The 17790-nt window shown below is 39.1% G+C and overlaps 1 protein-coding gene across 7 annotated transcripts in view; it reads right to left on the reverse strand.

Moving 5' to 3' along the window:
• Positions 1–17790, reverse strand: part of LOC121284983 (serine/threonine-protein phosphatase 6 regulatory ankyrin repeat subunit B-like) — a 194991-nt gene that overhangs the window by 61166 nt on the left and 116035 nt on the right. For 5 of the 7 annotated variants that reach the window (XM_041201023.1, XM_041201027.1, XM_041201028.1 and 2 more), the window contains exons 10-16: positions 16806–16920; positions 16092–16174; positions 15233–15350; positions 14468–14536; positions 13930–14070; positions 13358–13441; positions 5575–5686 (exon numbers count right to left, since the gene is read on the reverse strand). In XM_041201023.1, the coding sequence (XP_041056957.1) occupies positions 5575–5686; positions 13358–13441; positions 13930–14070; positions 14468–14536; positions 15233–15350; positions 16092–16174; positions 16806–16920 (722 nt within the window). The remainder of the gene's footprint in view (positions 1–5574; positions 5687–13357; positions 13442–13929; positions 14071–14467; positions 14537–15232; positions 15351–16091; positions 16175–16805; positions 16921–17790) is intronic. The other 2 variants (XM_041201025.1, XM_041201024.1) reach the window with 1 other exon arrangement.

Consider the following 17790-nt stretch of genomic DNA (forward strand, 5'->3'; position numbering starts at 1 on the left):
TGTGTGAAGCTGAGGATATTTCGAAAGACCTTCATATTTCATACTATATGTTAGTAAGCTTTGCTTTTCTATTTGACAAGACTGATTTTATAATAAACCAATAATTTTGTTGTTTATTGAAGAAACATGGTCATTCTGAGATTAATAGGGAAAACACATATGTGGCCATATTAACTAGCTGGAAACATCATTTAAATATATGTTGTGACCTGTGGAGTAGTGGGACTAGAGACAGTGCACCCTTCCCATCCTGGTCATAGCAATTAATTAAAGTCTCTATCTGGGATATCCCAGGTTGTTGTGGGGATAGATTTCAGGGGGATATGTTTTGGTTTTGGGTTGACCTGTATGCTTTCCAACAGAAAATGTTATCTGGAGCCTGGAAGCAGCTTTAAGAGGCAGAGAGAGAAAACTGCCAACAGCTGTGGACAAGAAGCACAGGACTCTCAGAAATCAGAGGTATTTTGGAATTGGAGTCACTAAGCAAGAGTTCAGTGAGGCCCATACTTCAGCAGGGTGTCCACAGAAGGTGGCATAGCAGAACGCTAGTGGAAGGACCCCAAGAAACCTCATACCTCGGAATAGCGGGAACACAAAGGGGGAATAAAGTGAATTCCTGAAAGACATGGCACAGCTCGGTTTGGTCCCAGGAGAAGTGGAGGAACCCTCGAGAAACTGTAACACAGGTATTCTTGGGTGGAAATGAAATGCAATAGGTAGTGTCCAGTTGTGGTTTTGGGGCTTAAATAATAAGGGTTTATGAAGTACAGTGGTAACTTAGTCGTACTTGCTTTGTTTAATTCTAAATTTAAATTAACATGTGATATCTTGTGGCGTAATTCTTTCAGTTAGTAACTAAGAAAGTTTGAATTTCTTCTTAAACATTAATGGTCTTCCTTGAGGTTGTAACACTAACTAGGATTGTATTTCCTGGAACTTAGAAGGTTAACAGGTGATTTGATCAAACTTTTCAAGATATTAATGGGAACAAATAGGGCGGATAGTGAGAAACTGTTTCTTCTTTTTGGGGAGTCTAGGACTAGAGGCCATAGTCTAAAAATTAAAGCCAAACCTTTCAGGAATGTAATTCGGGAACATTTCTTCATGCAAAGGGTGGCAGAAGTTACCATCCACAGAGGCAATTCATGGTAGAATCAATTGTTAGTTTTAGAACTAACTTGATAGGATTTTGTTGACCAAAGGTATTAAGGGATATGGGGCAAAAATGGCTATGTGGAGTTAGGCTGCAGATCAGCCATGATCTCACTGAATGGTGAAAAGGCTCAAGGGGCTAAATGGCCTACTCCAGTCCCCATGTTGCTATGTCTGCCATTGCTCCTCTCCTCAAAAACCAACTCGTGACCCCTCCATCCTTGCAACTACTGCCTCCATCTCCAACCTCCCCTTTCTCTCCAATATCCTTTAACATGTTGCCTTTGTCCAAATCTGTTCCCATCTTTCCCTAAACACCATGGGAATTTTATAGCTCGGGAGTTGAGGGTGTGGGGGGGGGAGCACATAAAATAAAAGTCAGGTGGGTAGCGCACTGCCTTCCTGCCCAACCCCTGACCTGATTCTTATAATACTTGGGTTGGGTAAGGCGCCCAGTAGGCTGCCTACACTTAGGCCTATTGAGGCCCTTAACCATCTAATTAAATGGCAATTATGGGCCTCAAACCACATCCACTGCTGTAATGCACTGGGCAGTGGAAGGCAGATGAGTAGGAAGGCTGTTTTATTACCAAAGTTGGTGAAAGAACAGGAAGGAAGGGAGAATATCTCCTTTGGGGGTGCCCTGTGCACATTGTGGGAAATGCACCCCCCACCCAAAGGTTGTATCTTCCCCCTTTGTGCCTCCCCGTCTGGCCTCCAAAACCTGCCCACCTCCCTAGGGTGCCTGATCACTTCGCACCCAAGAAACCCCAGGCTCACTTTGTCCGGTGTCCATGACACTTCTTCATGGGCCTCCTTGCAGTCCCAGCAGCACACACCACTCTTCTGATGCTGCTGGGACTGCAAGAGCTGCCAGCCAATCAGAAAAATTGTCATCATCTGGACTATGACAAAGGTAAACTCTCCCCGCTTGACTTTTTTTTTTACAGTCTTTGTCATAGATTGTCAAATTAACTTAAACCAAACCACATCTCTTCCAGCCACTTCTCCACCACTGTATGGCTAGTTGGGACTCCACTTAATTCTTATCTATCTAATCATAGCCAAACAATCAGCTGCATTGTTTTCTCTTCCTGCTCCCTTGGCTGCCCCCTTTTTCTCTTCTACATGCTGCCCCTCAATGACATCATCCAAAAGCACACTATTAGCTTTCATAAGTATGCTGGTGACACCAAGCTCTACCTCACCATCACCTCACTCAACCCTTCCACCCTCTCTAAATTGCCAGACATCTAGTCCTGAACTTTCCACTAAATATTAGGAAGAGTGAAGCCTGAAACTTCATTCCCTAGCCACAGATTCCACCCCTCCCCCTGATAACTATCTGAGGCTGAACCAGTCAGTTTGCAATCTTGACATCTTATTTGACTCCGAGATGAGCTTCCAACCATAAATCCTTCCAACCACTAAAGCCACCTATATCCACCTCTATAACATGGCTCGACCCCATCTCACCTCATCAGCTGCTGAAGCCATCTTTCATGCCCTTGTCACCCCAAAACTTGATTCTTCCAATGCAGTTCTTGATGGTCCACATTCTATTCCCACTCCCGTAAGGTCATCCAAAGTCTGATGTCCATGTCCTAAAGCGCATCAAGTCCCTTTCACCCCAGTGCTTGATGTACATTGGCTCTCAATTAAGCAATGTTTAGATTTTAAAATTTTCATTCTTGTTTTCAAATTCCTCAATGGTCTTCTCCCTCCATTTCTACAACTCTCCAAGATATCTGCTCTCCTTTAATCATGGCCTGTTAAGCAGTCCCAACTTTAATCGCTGCACCAATGGTTCATGCCTTCAACTGTCAAGGCCCCAAGCTCTCCAATTCCTTCCCTAAACCTCTCTGCCTCTCTATTTTTCTTTTCTCCTTTAAGATGCTCCTTAAAACCTACGACACTGATCAAATGTTTAGTCACCTGCCCTAATATCTTACGTGGCTCAGTGTCAAATTTTGGGATAACACTCCTGTTAAGCACATTGGGACTTTTTGTCGAGTTAAAAGAGCAATTTAAATACAAGTTAATGCTGTTTTACAAATGATTAATTTAAAACAATTGAATTGAATATAATGCAAGTATTTCACCAAATAAACTTGTTTCAATGTCCAGCCTAATGTTTGCAAATAAATTAACTTAAACCAAACTGATCTAGCCACATTTATCTGTCTTCTCTCCTCCCCTTGCCAAACGGATTCCTATAATTATATAAATTAAAGATAAACTTCATGAATTTTTGGTAATTATAAAGTTTAGAATTCCAAAAGGGCTTGATGGGGTAGACACAGAGGGTAATCCCCCTGGCTGGGGAATCTAGAACATGGGGACACAGCCTCAGGATAAGGGGTCGATCAGTTAAGATGGACATGAGGAGAAATTTCGTCAGAGGGTTGTGGTACTTTGGAATTCTCTACCATAGCAGGTTGTGGATGCTCCATCATTGAGTATATACAAGGCTGAAATAGTCAAAATTTTGATCTCTCAGAGAATCAAAGGGTACCAGGAGCAAGTGAGAAAGTGGAGTTGAGGCAGAAAAACAGTCTTCAGTCTCAGGGGCCATATGGTCTACTCCTGATCCTATTCCTTATGTTCCTAAGTTCAGTCAGAGGGACAACTTTTGGAAAGACAACATTGATGCCAAAGAATCAAATCGGTATAATATTTAAAAGGGATATTTAGCAACAACAAAGTTCCAAAAGGTGATAGCAGACAACTTTACAGTAAAGTTGATATAATGTAGCTTGATCAAAATGTAATCGTGCAAATGCTCAGTGACTTCTTTGAAAAATGACAATAGAATGTACACGATTTCATATTGATCCTCATGCATCCTTGGCAAGTAATGCTGTACATTCTGGCACTGAGTTATTTATAACTATGTATTAATTTTCAATATATCCCCGCTATTAACATCTGTTTTTCAGCTGTCATCAGTGCAAGAATTCCAATAAAAGAATGACACTTACATGCATTCCATTCATACTTTCACATTTGGGTTTCTCAATCACAGAATGTCAAATGACTTTATATACTTAAACTGTACGAAATTAGCACATTTTCTGCCTTTTTACATTGAAGTGCTGTGGCCTCTAAATTAGAAAACTGCATTCACAAGTCAGAAATCTTGAACTTTTATTGCTCTGAATATTTTTTTTTAAAAAACAGTTGAGCATTCTTTATCAGTCTCTGACTGGGCCTCAGTTGAGTTTTAGTTCTTTTTTTTGTAACTGCAGCATATGACATGAAGATCAATATGAAATGACTGGGACTTCAAAACTTTCACCTGAAGAGTTAAAATTTTACATATACTACCTTTCAGCCTACCCTTGTGAAATCTGTATATTCCTGAGTTGTCCAATTTTGTCAGTCTCTGTGTCATTCTTTCTCAAAAGAAAGCAAGGCAGGAGATAGCAGAGCCCACAAAAGTGGTTAATTTTACTAATCCACCTTATTGGTGCGAGTTTAAGGTACCTAACTCAGACTATAACAAGCTTAAAATATGTAACACTGTTTCTAAATGAGAGATTCCCTCACACGCTCATTTCCGTGGCATGCAAGAAGATCAAGACACTCCCAATGTAATTTTAAACATTTTGAAAATGCTACTGAAGTGCATTTGTTCAGATGATCTATTCATTAAGAGAACTCAAATAATCAAAAATATCCTGAAACACTGCTAAAGGGAGGACACTATTCCATAAGGAATTTGTAAGATGGATATATATAGGTATATTTGAGAATTATTGCCAATTTGTTGCCAGAAGGCACTTGCACATGAAAAATAAATGTAAAAAAGATTTATTCCATTGTACTAGGCAAACTGTAAACACATGTGGAAGTCTGTTTATGATGGGCTCCTCTGAATTTCATTGCTGTTTATAGACTTGTGGTTTAAGTCTGAATTAATATTGGAATTGGAGTAACTGAGGCCAGTTCAAGGACAATTAAGTTGGTTAAAAAAGGTAAAAATTGCTCAAGGAAGTCTCAACCCAAAGAAATCAAGCATAGTTCTGTCGAAGGGTCATGAGGACTCGAAACGTCAACTCTTTTCTTCTCCGCCGATGCTGCCAGACCTGCTGAGTTTTTCCAGGTAATTCTGTTTTTGTTTTGGATTTCCAGCATCCGCAGTTTTTTTGTTTTTATATAATTTATATGAATGGGTTGGGTGATATTTTTCTTTAAAATTGCTGTTATGTTGCAATTTATTACAACCAATTGAAAAAGTGTTGTAAATATGCTCTCAAACAAACCGCAGTCGTCAGAAATATATTGTATTCATCTCAACATAGTCAAGCAATCAACATTAAATCTAGCTAAATGACATTTACAGGCTTCAATCAACATTTGAAAGCTTTTTTCTATTAATGAAGAGATTACATTGAATATATATTTTTTTAAATCGCTTACCAGTTCCAGACATTGCTTATGCCCATACGCAGCAGCATAGTGAACTGCATTATAGCCCTGCTTGTCTCGTATTGCTGGATTGGCATCATTGTGAAGCAAATATTGCAAACAGCTGGAACACATTTGACAAAGGATAACAAATTAAGCAGTGTTGTATTCTTCCCTTTCCTATCTCCTCTCCTCTCCCAACCCCACCTTGCAGCATCACTCGTGCTCAGTGTTAATACAATCTTACAATTGTTAGACACATTCGCCTCCTTCAGCATAAGCAAGTTAGCTGCCTCCAAATTAAATACATTTTTGAGAACCTGGTCACATTGCAAAAACTTGGTGAGCCAATCCACCTAACCTGTTGTTCTGCCCGCTCACGGACCTTCCCAATACGTCACACAGAGCAGTGCTGCTGCAGTCGGTTTATCCAGGCTTGACCCTGGATATCTTGGACTCAGCCACACCCTAGGGAATCACAGGTGTACTGACATCAACAAATGTGTCAATACAAATTGATACAGCAACTCCTCAAAATATCTCATTTTCATTTTTGAAAAACATGATCATTTCAAAGGCTGTGCATATCTAATTAACAAAAAAGGCTTTAGCTGTGGTCAGGTAATACTGACCTGTAGAACATTTTAATTCAAATTAAAGTGGTAAACTATGTATTTCTTTAATTAAATGACTATTTTATAAGCCAAATACTTATTATAAAAGGGCAGTAAGGAAAAAAAACTGCAGGACAATAAGAAATTCAGCTTTCTCTTAATAGATATTACAAATTTGGCCACCAAATAATCCATTTCTCCTCCCCCTACAACAGAAAATAACTGTAATTCCCAAACAAGGAGAAAAATCAAGCAATAAGCTTACTCCAGCCACCAGAATGTGTGGAAGTAGTATCTGTTGTTTTGACTTGACCTTGATGGTCTTCCCCTTCCTTCCTCTGCAGAAAACATCTTACCTTATGAACTTATACAGGCATGTTGGGTGTTCCAACCACATCAACAGTTAAGAATGCATTAGGTGGAGAATCACCACCCTCTGGTAATTGGTAGCACAACATTTTAAAACTTCAACATTTTGCACCACTATAAACAACTTGAATTATAGAATTTAAAGAAAATATCAAACATCCTGAATACAGTTCCTCAAATCAGTTATTCTAAAAAAATTCAACGTCATGCATATGACAATTCATTGCACGTGTGATAAAATGACAAGCTAAAAGCTATAAGATGAAGTACAAATTGCATAAACATTGGGCCTGAACTTCCTCAGAGTGGCAGTCAGATTGCCAATCCGTTCCTAGTTTTTTTACCGTAAGTCTTTTTCGATCCTATCTCGCCCTACCTTTCGACTCAAGCTGGACAAGATCCAGGCAGTGCAGCATCCAAGCCTAGTGACGGGTGTAACTCTGTCAGATACAAGGATGCCATGATGCCTTGTTTTTTAAACAGCACTAGCTGCCGTAAACTAGATCAGTTAAATGTCTAGCCAAATTTAAAAGTCCTTGACAGGCCAAGGAGAAGGTAAATGTAGAAGGTAAGTCGGTAGGATTGGGGGAGAGGGTTAGCCCTTGTTTGGTGGGGAGGGGTGAGCTTGCTGGGGACCCCTGGGCAGGGGTGGAGGGGGTCCCACAGGGTGTCAGTGTGGATCAGTGCGGTATTTACCCAGAAGGTAGAAGAGGTTTTATTTCTATCATTTTCTGGATAACAATTGATGTAGCCCTGTTGGAACCATCTGAAGTTTACAAGTTAAATCGCAATTTTCAGATGCTTCCCAGTGCAGGGCAATTTACACTCTTGGGCAAATGCCGTGTGGGGGTCACCTTGCGCATATTTGGGGTAACCCCCTGCAAATACGATACCCAGGAGCTCAAAAGTTACAGCCCATTAACAGTTAATACAAACCGAACAGCAACAATTTGTACCAACAGACCCCAAAAAACTGTAGAAAGCTATTGAGCTGCAACATCTGACTAGCATCAGAAACTGCTGGCCCACATGAATTAGAAAAAATAAATACCTACTTACTTGATCTTGAAAATTACATTGACATTTCTGTTCGCCAGAGCTGCTTGGGGCCTGCACTGAAAGACTCATCACAGGCCCCAGCGAAGTGTAGCTCCAGCAGATACAGTGAGGCAATGCCCCCTTTTTTTACAGCACTTGCTGCTGTAAAGCAGGTGCGTTTAAAGAGCCAGGGAAATTGACAGGCCAGGGAGAAGATAAATGTCTAAGGTAAGTGGATAGGATTTGGGGGGTGGGGTTGAGGTCCAAAGTCGAAGGTCCGGGGGTGTGGGGGTGTCTTGAGGTCGGGGGAGGTGGACGATGTCATAGGTCCGGGGAGTGGGGGATCGGGGAGTAGGGGTGTTGGAGGTCGGGGGGAGGGGGAGTCCCGTGGGATAGTTACTCAGAAGTTAGAAGAGGTTTAATTTTAATTCGTATAACCCTGGCGGAACCATCCGAAGTTTGCGATTTAAACCGCATTTTCGGAAGGTTCCAACACAGTGCAATTGTCCACAGGAAGTGTGCACTTCTGGGCAATTGCTGTGCAGACCCTTACCTGGGAACCTCCCAGAGGGATTTCCCAGCACATCTTTTGGTACCCCCAAATCCGACTCTGGGAGCTCGGAAGTTACGGGCCAATATTTGTTCAAAATATGGGCTTTCAGAAACACATACCAAAAGCAATTATGAAAGGCAGATTATACAGTCATATTATGTGGATTATATTATGTTATATTATATTTGAAAAACATGAATTAGATCATAAAGCAGAACATTATTGTACTTGGTAATATTTGCCCTAACAGCAAGCTGCCAAAAATTATTCAGCTTTCAAGCTTCATGTAGCCAAATTATTTGAAGTGGTGCCTTGCGTTTGGTTTGGTTGTTACCCAAGAGGACAATGGAAGGGAAAAAACAAAAATCACCCAAGAAGCAACTGGAATGGTTTATTTGAAAAAGGGTCAAGATGGGTTGGGGTTTTGTCAATTCAGATGCATCTTATCCAATACTTGCTCAGATTGGATTATGCACTACAGGTTCATTGTCCACATTTGATGTAGGTGATGGTCCCTTTGTACCATTGTAATGCTGAGGAATGTCAGTATTGGGAGGTTCAACACTTGCACATTTTGTGATCCATGCTATCATCATGCATTTCCATGCAAATACAAAATGACGAAGAATGCTCTATGAACACCATTTTGCCCACACAATTTAAGCTCCAATATTAGAAGAGCACCTTTTACAACGCCAATGTGGTTTTTCCATTTCCAAAATCTGCCATCCTTGTGGTCTCCTCTAGTTTAAGATAGTATTTTATAAATAGTTAAATGCTGTGGACCCATACCCAAGAAGAATTTAGTTTGCAGATTGCTTCTTTTATTTTATAGTGTTACGATCCTGATAGGGACCATTAACATTTAAAGAGAATTACGAACATCCAGCAATTAACTGAAAGAACTATGCCACAAGATTTCACGCATATAAACAAAAACGAACTTTACTGCATTTAAAGAGAAATTAAACAAAGCAAGCACCACTAATAAAGACTTCTCTTATATGTTACAAGAATCTTGAAAGTTCATTTGCTTCTGGGGCCAACCCAAAGGTATGCCACAGACCCCTGTAATTCACCTTGATTTCTCCTCAATGTTCCAGAAATTCTCCAAGGGACAAGCTTTATGGGGATCCTTACATTAACTTTTGACGAAATTACAATGGTACAAAGGGACCATCACCCACATCAAATGTGGACAATGAACCTGTAGTGCATAATCCAATCTGAGCAAGTATTGGATAAGATGCATCTGAATTGACAAAACCCCAACCCATCTTGACCCTTTTTCAAATAAACCATTCCAGTTGCTTCTTGGGTGATTTTTGTTTTTTCCCTTCCATTGTCCTCTTATCTTTTACCTTCAAAACTAAGCCCTTGCATTCTGTGACCCTCCAACTTTTCTTTAAAGCCCTCACGACTGTGGACAATTCAGCTCCTTGTGATGGCTTTGCACATACATAAACTGCTTTTTCCCAGTCTGCTCCCACAGCTTCTGTACAGCTCTTTCCAAGCTAACTGCTCAACCTCATTGATTTCTACCACAAGGCTAACTGCCTTTCACTATGAAGATCATTGTAGGTTTCATCCCTCTAGTTTCAAGCTAGGCAAACCTTCCAACTTCACTTCCCCTCATGAATTCCAAACTGAGCTCAAGCCCCCACCTGCATTCCGTGTGGTGAATGATAAAGTTGGTATTTTCTCTGCTTAAGGTGCAGGCCTGGCTAACATTTATTTCCTTTTGCTCCCCCAACTCAGTGAGCTGCTGCCTACACAAGACCAAAGCCGCACCAGCCTTCTGTGAGGAACACCCAGATAAATTAAATAAAGGAACCTTCTAACTCCCACAACCCATTCTATGACAATGTGGCACACTTGGAATGTTTTAAGCAGAAATGTAAATGAACTATCTTTTACCTTCAAAACTAAGCCCTTGCATTCTGTGACCTATATGAATAATTCATATCTCTAATGGACATAATTACCATCTCCAGACACCCTGGTTCCACTCAGAAGTTCAAAGGTGTGTCATCCATTGCTTAAGTTTATTTTAGGTCACAGTTGGAAGTGAATAAACACAGGTGACTTTTTAACTGCAATTAACCCATACTCTCATTCACTTTAATGTTACTTACTCGGTTCTGAATCAAGATTTCCATTTATCTTACACTTAACATTTTAATCTCCAACCTAAAAGTAATACTCCTAAAGTTAAACCTCTAAAACACATGAATTATGGAATCAAATATTCACAATATCTCATAAGTACAAGGGAGGAAACTATTATGACAAATGAAGCCACAATTTAATCTAGCTTCCATAACAGAGAGGAAAGTTTCTAAGTTCAATGCACCAGTTAATACTCACCCAAATGCATCAATATTTCCCAAGGTACCAGCCTTGGTTCAAAGATCATGGGTTCCAACTACTGCAGTACTTTAGCCCAAAATCTAGGCTGACATTTCAGTGCAATCATGAGGAATTATTACATTGCCTTTCATGAGACATCAAACCAAGGCTTCATCTGTACCCTTAGCTGGACATAAAAATTCCCATTGCATTATTCAAAGAGCAGGGGATTTCGCACAGTGCCCTGACCAATATTCATCTCTCAACTAACATGATTAAAGCAGACTAACTGGTCACTTATCTCATTGAGCAAACTAGTTGTTATGTTTGCCAAACAAAGCAATGACCACACTACCAAAGTAGCTCTTTGGCTGTAAAGCACTTTGGAATGTCCTCAGTACTTGAAATGTGCTGGCTGAGTCCATCTACATTTCTGCTGGGAAGTTTCAGATCAAACTGTTCTTTTTGTAAGTAAGGATTCCATATTGAGCTTATTTACAGACTCCATCTCCTTTCCATCACAAAGCCAAATTTCTAACTCTAAAGCATTGCCCCGATTCAATCCTTATTTTGTTGAAATGGTCATGACATGCCTTTGTCAACTTCACACCTAACTACTCCAATGATCTCCTCAGTAGTCTCGCTTCCCCCATCCTCCTACAAGCCCAAAGTCTAAAAATCTGCTACAGAATTACCGTTCAACATTAAGTTCTGCTCTTCCATCACTCTATCCTTGTTGGTTCCCCATCTCCAAAGGCATGGGATTCAAAATTCTCATGTTTATTTTCTAGTCTCATAGCCTTGTCCTATCCAAATCTCCTCCAGCCGGACATCCTACTCCCACCAAAAATAATTTGCTCTTCTGGCCCTGGCCTGATATGGATCCCTCCCAGCCACAATTCAGTCCTTTTTCCAATCAGTAGCAGGACTTTTAGCAATCTAGGTTCTTCTCAACCTTCGTTTTTTTTTAAATCGTCTCAAACCCCATCCTTCAACAAGGTTTTCATTACTCCTTCTAAACTTTCCAATCCTGGCCTGGCATGTGCTATCATCTGTGAAATGCCTTGAGTCGGTTTTCATTTAAGGTGCCATATAAATACATATTATGTCCCTATACTCTTAGCACACTTAAAACCCTCTCCAGTGGCTTAGAGGTAGCCTTCCTAGATTCTAAAATTTACTGGAGAAAATAAACTGAAACAACAGCAGCTTGTATGTTTTACAGCATCTTTAACAGAATAAAATGTCCCACATGCTTAAAAGACATTGTAAAACAAAATATGCCAAGGAGATATTGGGGTAGATAACCAAAAGCTTGGTCAAAAAGGTAGATTTTCAGGAGTTCCTTAAAGCTGAAAAGCAAGGAAGAGAGGCAGAGAGGTTTAAGGAGGGAATTCCAGAGCTTAGGGCCTAGGCAGACACCAATGATGGAGCGATTAAAATCGGCAACACTCAAGAGGTCAGTTTTAGTGGAGTGCAGATATCTTGGAGGGTTGTAGGGCTGAATAAGATTACAAAGATAGGGAGGGGCCAGTCATGGAGTTTTTGAAAACAAAGATGAAAATTTTAAAACTGACGTACTATTAAACCAGGAGCCAGTGTAGGAAGCACAGGGATGATAGGCTAATAGGATTTCCTGTGAGTGAGAACATGGGCAACAGTTTTGGCTGGCCTCAAGTTTACAGAGGGTTGGATGTGGGACGCCAGACATGAGTGAGTTAAAATAGTAAAGTCAGATTAACAAAGGCATGGATAAGGATTTCAGCAGCGGATGAGCTGAGGTAGGGGTGGAGCTGGTTAATGTTACAGAGGTGGAGATGTGAGTGGATGTGTGGTCAAAAGCACATCTTGGAGTCAAATATGACGCTGAGATTGCAAACAATCTTGTTCAGTATCAGGCAGTGACCAGGAAGAGGGAGGGGGTCGGCGACAAGGAAGAGGAGTTGCTGGTGGGGACCGAAGACATTGGCTTCAGTCCCGTTTCAAAACAATTGAAAAATATCATGGAAAGATTAAATTGCTGTTCAGCAGTTTATACACAAGCATAGGTGGCAATAATCATCAAGAAAATATAAACAGATTTGCTGTAATGCAGACAAAGCCTACAAAAAAAAGTTGCTCAGTATGTAGACACAGTTCCAATATTTTAAACTGTACTTCACAAAATATTTGTTGCTCTCAAAATACACCAATTAAGCATTTAGAGGAAAGGTTTGTTGAAGACTTAAGATGACATAAAAAATTTATACTTCTTATCTCATACACATTACGTCTACAGATCTAACCACAACAAAGATTATGAGCAGCACTGAAATAAAATTCAGTGAAAGCAATTAAAGATTTTAATTTTTTAAAAAAACAATCTCTTAATGAAAAGGCTTAACTTTTAGATTGCATTGTTCATTGCCCTCCTTACTCACCAGTAACTGGGTGCAGGAAGAACCCCATTATTTTCACTGAATTCAATTTCAAAACAACAGGAAAATGAAATGTTATGGTATCACTGGTTGACATGTCTGTACATGTGCATGCATGTGTGTAAGGTAAACCCATGGAAAATGTAAAAAGATAGATCCGTTAAAGCAGGCAATTAAAGACAGTAACTTTCTTATAAACGTGTCAATTCAGCAGTGCACCCATTTCAGACAGACGTGAGCAACTGGCAGAATGCATCATCAAAGCACAGAACACTCCAGATATAAAAAGAAAACACATCACATTGAAGTTTAAAGCAAATGATTTTAGTTTCAATTTACAGCAAATCACACTCAGAATTTAACAAAAATTGCAGCGTTGAAGCCCAAAGAAGCAGCAAGAACCACCACCACAGAAGTTTTAGTTCAACCGTTATGTCTGGAAAATTTCAACTTACAACGAGGCCTCTTTCTCTTTCGACTCATTTGTGTTATCAAGTTCTTCGACATTTGCATCTGAATTCCCCAAGATATTTTTTTTCCTTGGTGAAAGAATCAAAACATTCAGAAGATTTAGGGTGTTTAATTTAATTAGCTATGATTTCAAAATATAGCCATTGTTAACCTATTCTTTTTATCGTTAGAAAAACATTTGGGAAGATTTCTAAGAACTTTTTAAATTGCAGTTCCTCCCCCTTCTCCCATAATATGTTGTTTTGACAAATGAATTCTATAATTATCACAAAATATCCAAAACCAAATTTTATCAGATTAAATTTCAAGTAATTTTATATTTTTGAAGTAGTTGAAGCTGATTTTATATTGAAAATGTATCACAAGGGCTTTTCTGGCCCTGTGAGCTGTGAAAAAAATCAAGTAGACTTACTTCAAAGTCAATTCATGACAAGTGCGTGTATATTCAGTAAGCACTGAAGACTTTGTTGATCATGAGTTTCAGTACAGGAGTCATCAGCTGCAGGACAGTGCTGCAGCTCATAACTCCAGACCACAAATAAACTGCTGCCCTTACTTTCTGTCCATATCAGATGCTGCAGCATAATGCAAAGCAGTGCAGCCTCGTTCATCTGTTTCATTAATATTGGCCCCCGTTGACACCAGTGTCATGATAGACTGGTGATTACAATTCGCAGCTGCATAGTGCAATGGAGTCCTGCAAAACAACATTACATAGAAATGGATTTTAAAAATATTTTCAGCAATATCCAAACCACAAGACAGGATTTTTCCTTTAAACATACTGTGATCTAAGAGTATCTGATAGATGTTTAAAGGAACTTTGGAAAGAAAATCAAACACTTCAATTACAATATCCAGACTTAACTACCATTTAACTTGTGCTAACAAATCATTAATACATGTTTATGTGATACATTCTCAATTTTAAATGCAACTATTCAAATTATCTCTATACAAAACTATAAACTGTCGAGAAAGCAAACACAAGAAAAAATTATGCTGCAGACCCTGCCAGCTACTGTGTTCTGCAGAACCACAACATCAACTATGTTGGCTGGATTTATTACAAAAGTCAAGAGTAAGCTACACACCTCCCACATTTGTCCTTGTTATTGAAATCCGCTCCACTATTTAGTAGTAGTTTTATACAGTCAACATTGCTGTGTGATGAAACATATAGTATTTTAGAGTGAAACAGTGCATAACCAATTTAATTTCAAAAATGTCTTCTCAATGAGGTCAAAACCCAAACTAAATTACAAACTAACCCAGTAAGATTATGAGAACAAAACATTACATGGAGCTGCAAGAAGTTTTGATAAAACACCTGTAAATATTAAATCATCCACTTTAAGTATAGATTTTCAAGTAAGAGTTCTGAGAAGTTCCATTGTCATTTTGCAGTGCAGAACTTTGCTGAAAAAAAGAGACATTTTGTTGAAGCTTTTCATCTTGCACTCATCAGGACAATTCACAAGAATACAATGCAAGGGAAAACAACAAAATTATACTGTATGAGAAGGGAGTACTGATTGGTTGGCAAGTGGACTCTGATTGATGAGCAGTTACCATGGAGAATGCACCAGGTGATGGCAACTCCTCCACCAATCAGAGTCCACTTGTCAACCAATCAGCACTTTCTTCTCATACAGTATAAATTTGTTGCTTTACCTTACATTGTATTCTTGTGAATTGTCCTGATGAATGCAAAGCAAAAAGCTTTGACAAAATGTCATTTTTCAAAATGCATTGTTTTAAATTCAGGAGTTAAATGAATAATGAATAAAGGAATCCAACAGAGAAAAGCAAAATAACTTGTATTTGAGAAATGCATGCATGTTCAAAAATGAGCTTACCCTCCTGCAGCAGCAGCATGAAGACAAGTCCTTCCAAAATTATCAGGGGTGTCTATCTCAAAGCCTGCAGACAGCACGTGTTCATTACTAAATGATGACACTATGCTATATTTTTGTCCTAGTAGACCGCAAGAAATGTTGTAAAGACAGAAATCAATTAGCATAGGAAAAGGTTCATACACTGCCCAAGCAACTGGTTTTCTTCAAAAGGTCCATAAACCTTAGAAAACTAAGATGTCACTGAAAGAAACAACAGCTAAATTTAAAGTAATAGGTAATTTTGGATACAGTTAAATTGCATTAATTTTTACTCAATACCTACTTGATGGTACATCTACTGAGAACACAAACGTTTTTTAAAGCAAGAGTACATCATCAGTTTCCCTGCCTCTGAGAAAATAAGGGGTCAAAAATCTTTTCATATTAAATTTTGGGCTGGAATTCCTGTCTGTTGATCACACTTGCGTGAAAAAGCAGCAAACATTACTTCTGAAATATATGCAGGATTCACAAAATATTTTATTAGTGTGTTTGAGATAGTAAAATTAACAGGATTATTTATTGACGCAGAAGCTGCTTTTTAAACATCATGTGGAAACGGGCAAGGGTTAACAATCTGTATTCAGCATCACCTCACTAATGCCAAGATAAACAGATCAGCCATTGATTTCTAAAACAATACAGGATACTGAAACTTTCGACACACAGCCACTCAGGAAAGCCATGTGTTTTGCAAAATTGCAATCATAATGAGACGAGTATTAGAGGACAGCAGAGTGCAGGAAGTCATTCAGCAATGAACAAAATTATGGCTATTGATGGAATTAAAGTGGTCCAACATTGTTTTTAATATACTTGCCTGATGACAATAACTTCCTGCAGCAGTCTGCATGTGCATTTAATGCTGCCAAATGCAATGGAAACATACCATGGATGCCACATCTAAGAAAGAAACATCACAATTATGTCCTATAAAGTAATAAGTTTTCAGATCAGTTTTTTTTCTATTTGTGGACATTCTTGTTAAATGTACAAACCTTAGCAAGACAGCCACAGAATTTCACATAACAGGGCAATAAAGCATTCTAAAACTAGAGCAAATATATAAAATAGAAAACTTCCCATCTTGCCACATATGTTGCAACAAAAATACTTTACACTCAGTTTAAAAAAAAAGATCCTGGAACTGAGAATAGCAAGTAGGTTGGCAAGTAGGAGAAAAATTAAACTGAACTGTTGCATGGAGAAGCTGACGTGAACTTCCTTAAGCAACTAATTAACTGATTTTGGACCAACAGAGTGAACTTGCTTTCTCTGGAGAAAACAAACTGGGCAGAATGAAACAATATTGGCTTTTTAAGTCATATAATTCTAACAAATGTGATTAATTGGAGCTGCTATGGGGGAGGAAACTGAAGTGGCACACTTTTCTGCAGTTTGATACTGCAGCAAACCGACATGCCACGCTAACAAATAGAAAATGAACACTTGTTGTTAGCACTGAAATGTTAAAAGCAGTTTAAAATGACATGCAATCAGACATTCAGTATGTTGTGCTTCTTTGGAAACTTACTTTGCTGTTTCAGCTCCACTGGTTATCAAGGTATTAATCAGGAGTTCATGTCCATATCTGGCAGCCACATGCAATGGCGTATTGCCATCTTTATCAATACAATCTATCTCACCACCTTCAAGAAAAAAAACACTTTTTTAAAAAAAAGCTTAATTTTCAGATTATACAGATAACTTACACCAAATATTTTGGTGCTGTACCATTATGCAGGTTAAATCGGTGTGAAAGTCTACCGTGTCCCAAATATCGCCTGCTTACATTTCCTCCACCATCTCATCTACAACTTGCTCATCACTCAACTCAATATCCAAATGTAATATTCAGTATCCTCTCAAGCTTAATCTTATTTAAAATCTAACTCAATCAGAACTCATATCCAGTTCTGCACCTATTCCTGTAACCCTAGTCATGACAATCCCCATTGGTTTCCTTTCCTTAATCACATTAATTTAGAAATACTTGTTCTCATTTTCAAATTCATCCATGGCCTCCCTCCCTTTTACCTCAGGAATCTTCTCTCATTCTTGTTCCACAGCTAGCACCTCCAATATTCCAATTCTGGCCTAATATGCATCCCTCTCTTTCATCAAACCATTAGTAGTAAAGTCTACAGCCAATATACCCTGCAATCAAGAATTTCCTTCCTTACCTCACTGCCTTGCTACTTCTCCCCTTATCTTCAAATACACTTTTATAATTATACCCGTAGCCACTTAATGTATCCTTTCGCCGCTTGCAACTCTTAACCCTAACCCACCCCAGAACCTTTTAATATTTATGACCATGCTCAGTCCTTAACAAACTTGGACTGGCTTTTTTTTTCCATTCATTTACAGGACATGAGTGTCACTGGCTAGGCCAGCATTTATTGCCAATCCCTAACTGCCCTCAAGAAAGTGGTGTTGAGCTGCTGCCTTCTTGAACCGCTGTGGTTTCTGTGGTGTAGTTTGCTTCCAGGCCTCTACCCTGGCCAATCTCATGTTGC

This window comes from Carcharodon carcharias, chromosome 12 (genome assembly GCF_017639515.1).
Source record: "Carcharodon carcharias isolate sCarCar2 chromosome 12, sCarCar2.pri, whole genome shotgun sequence".
In the NCBI taxonomy this organism is placed as follows: domain Eukaryota; kingdom Metazoa; phylum Chordata; class Chondrichthyes; order Lamniformes; family Lamnidae; genus Carcharodon; species Carcharodon carcharias.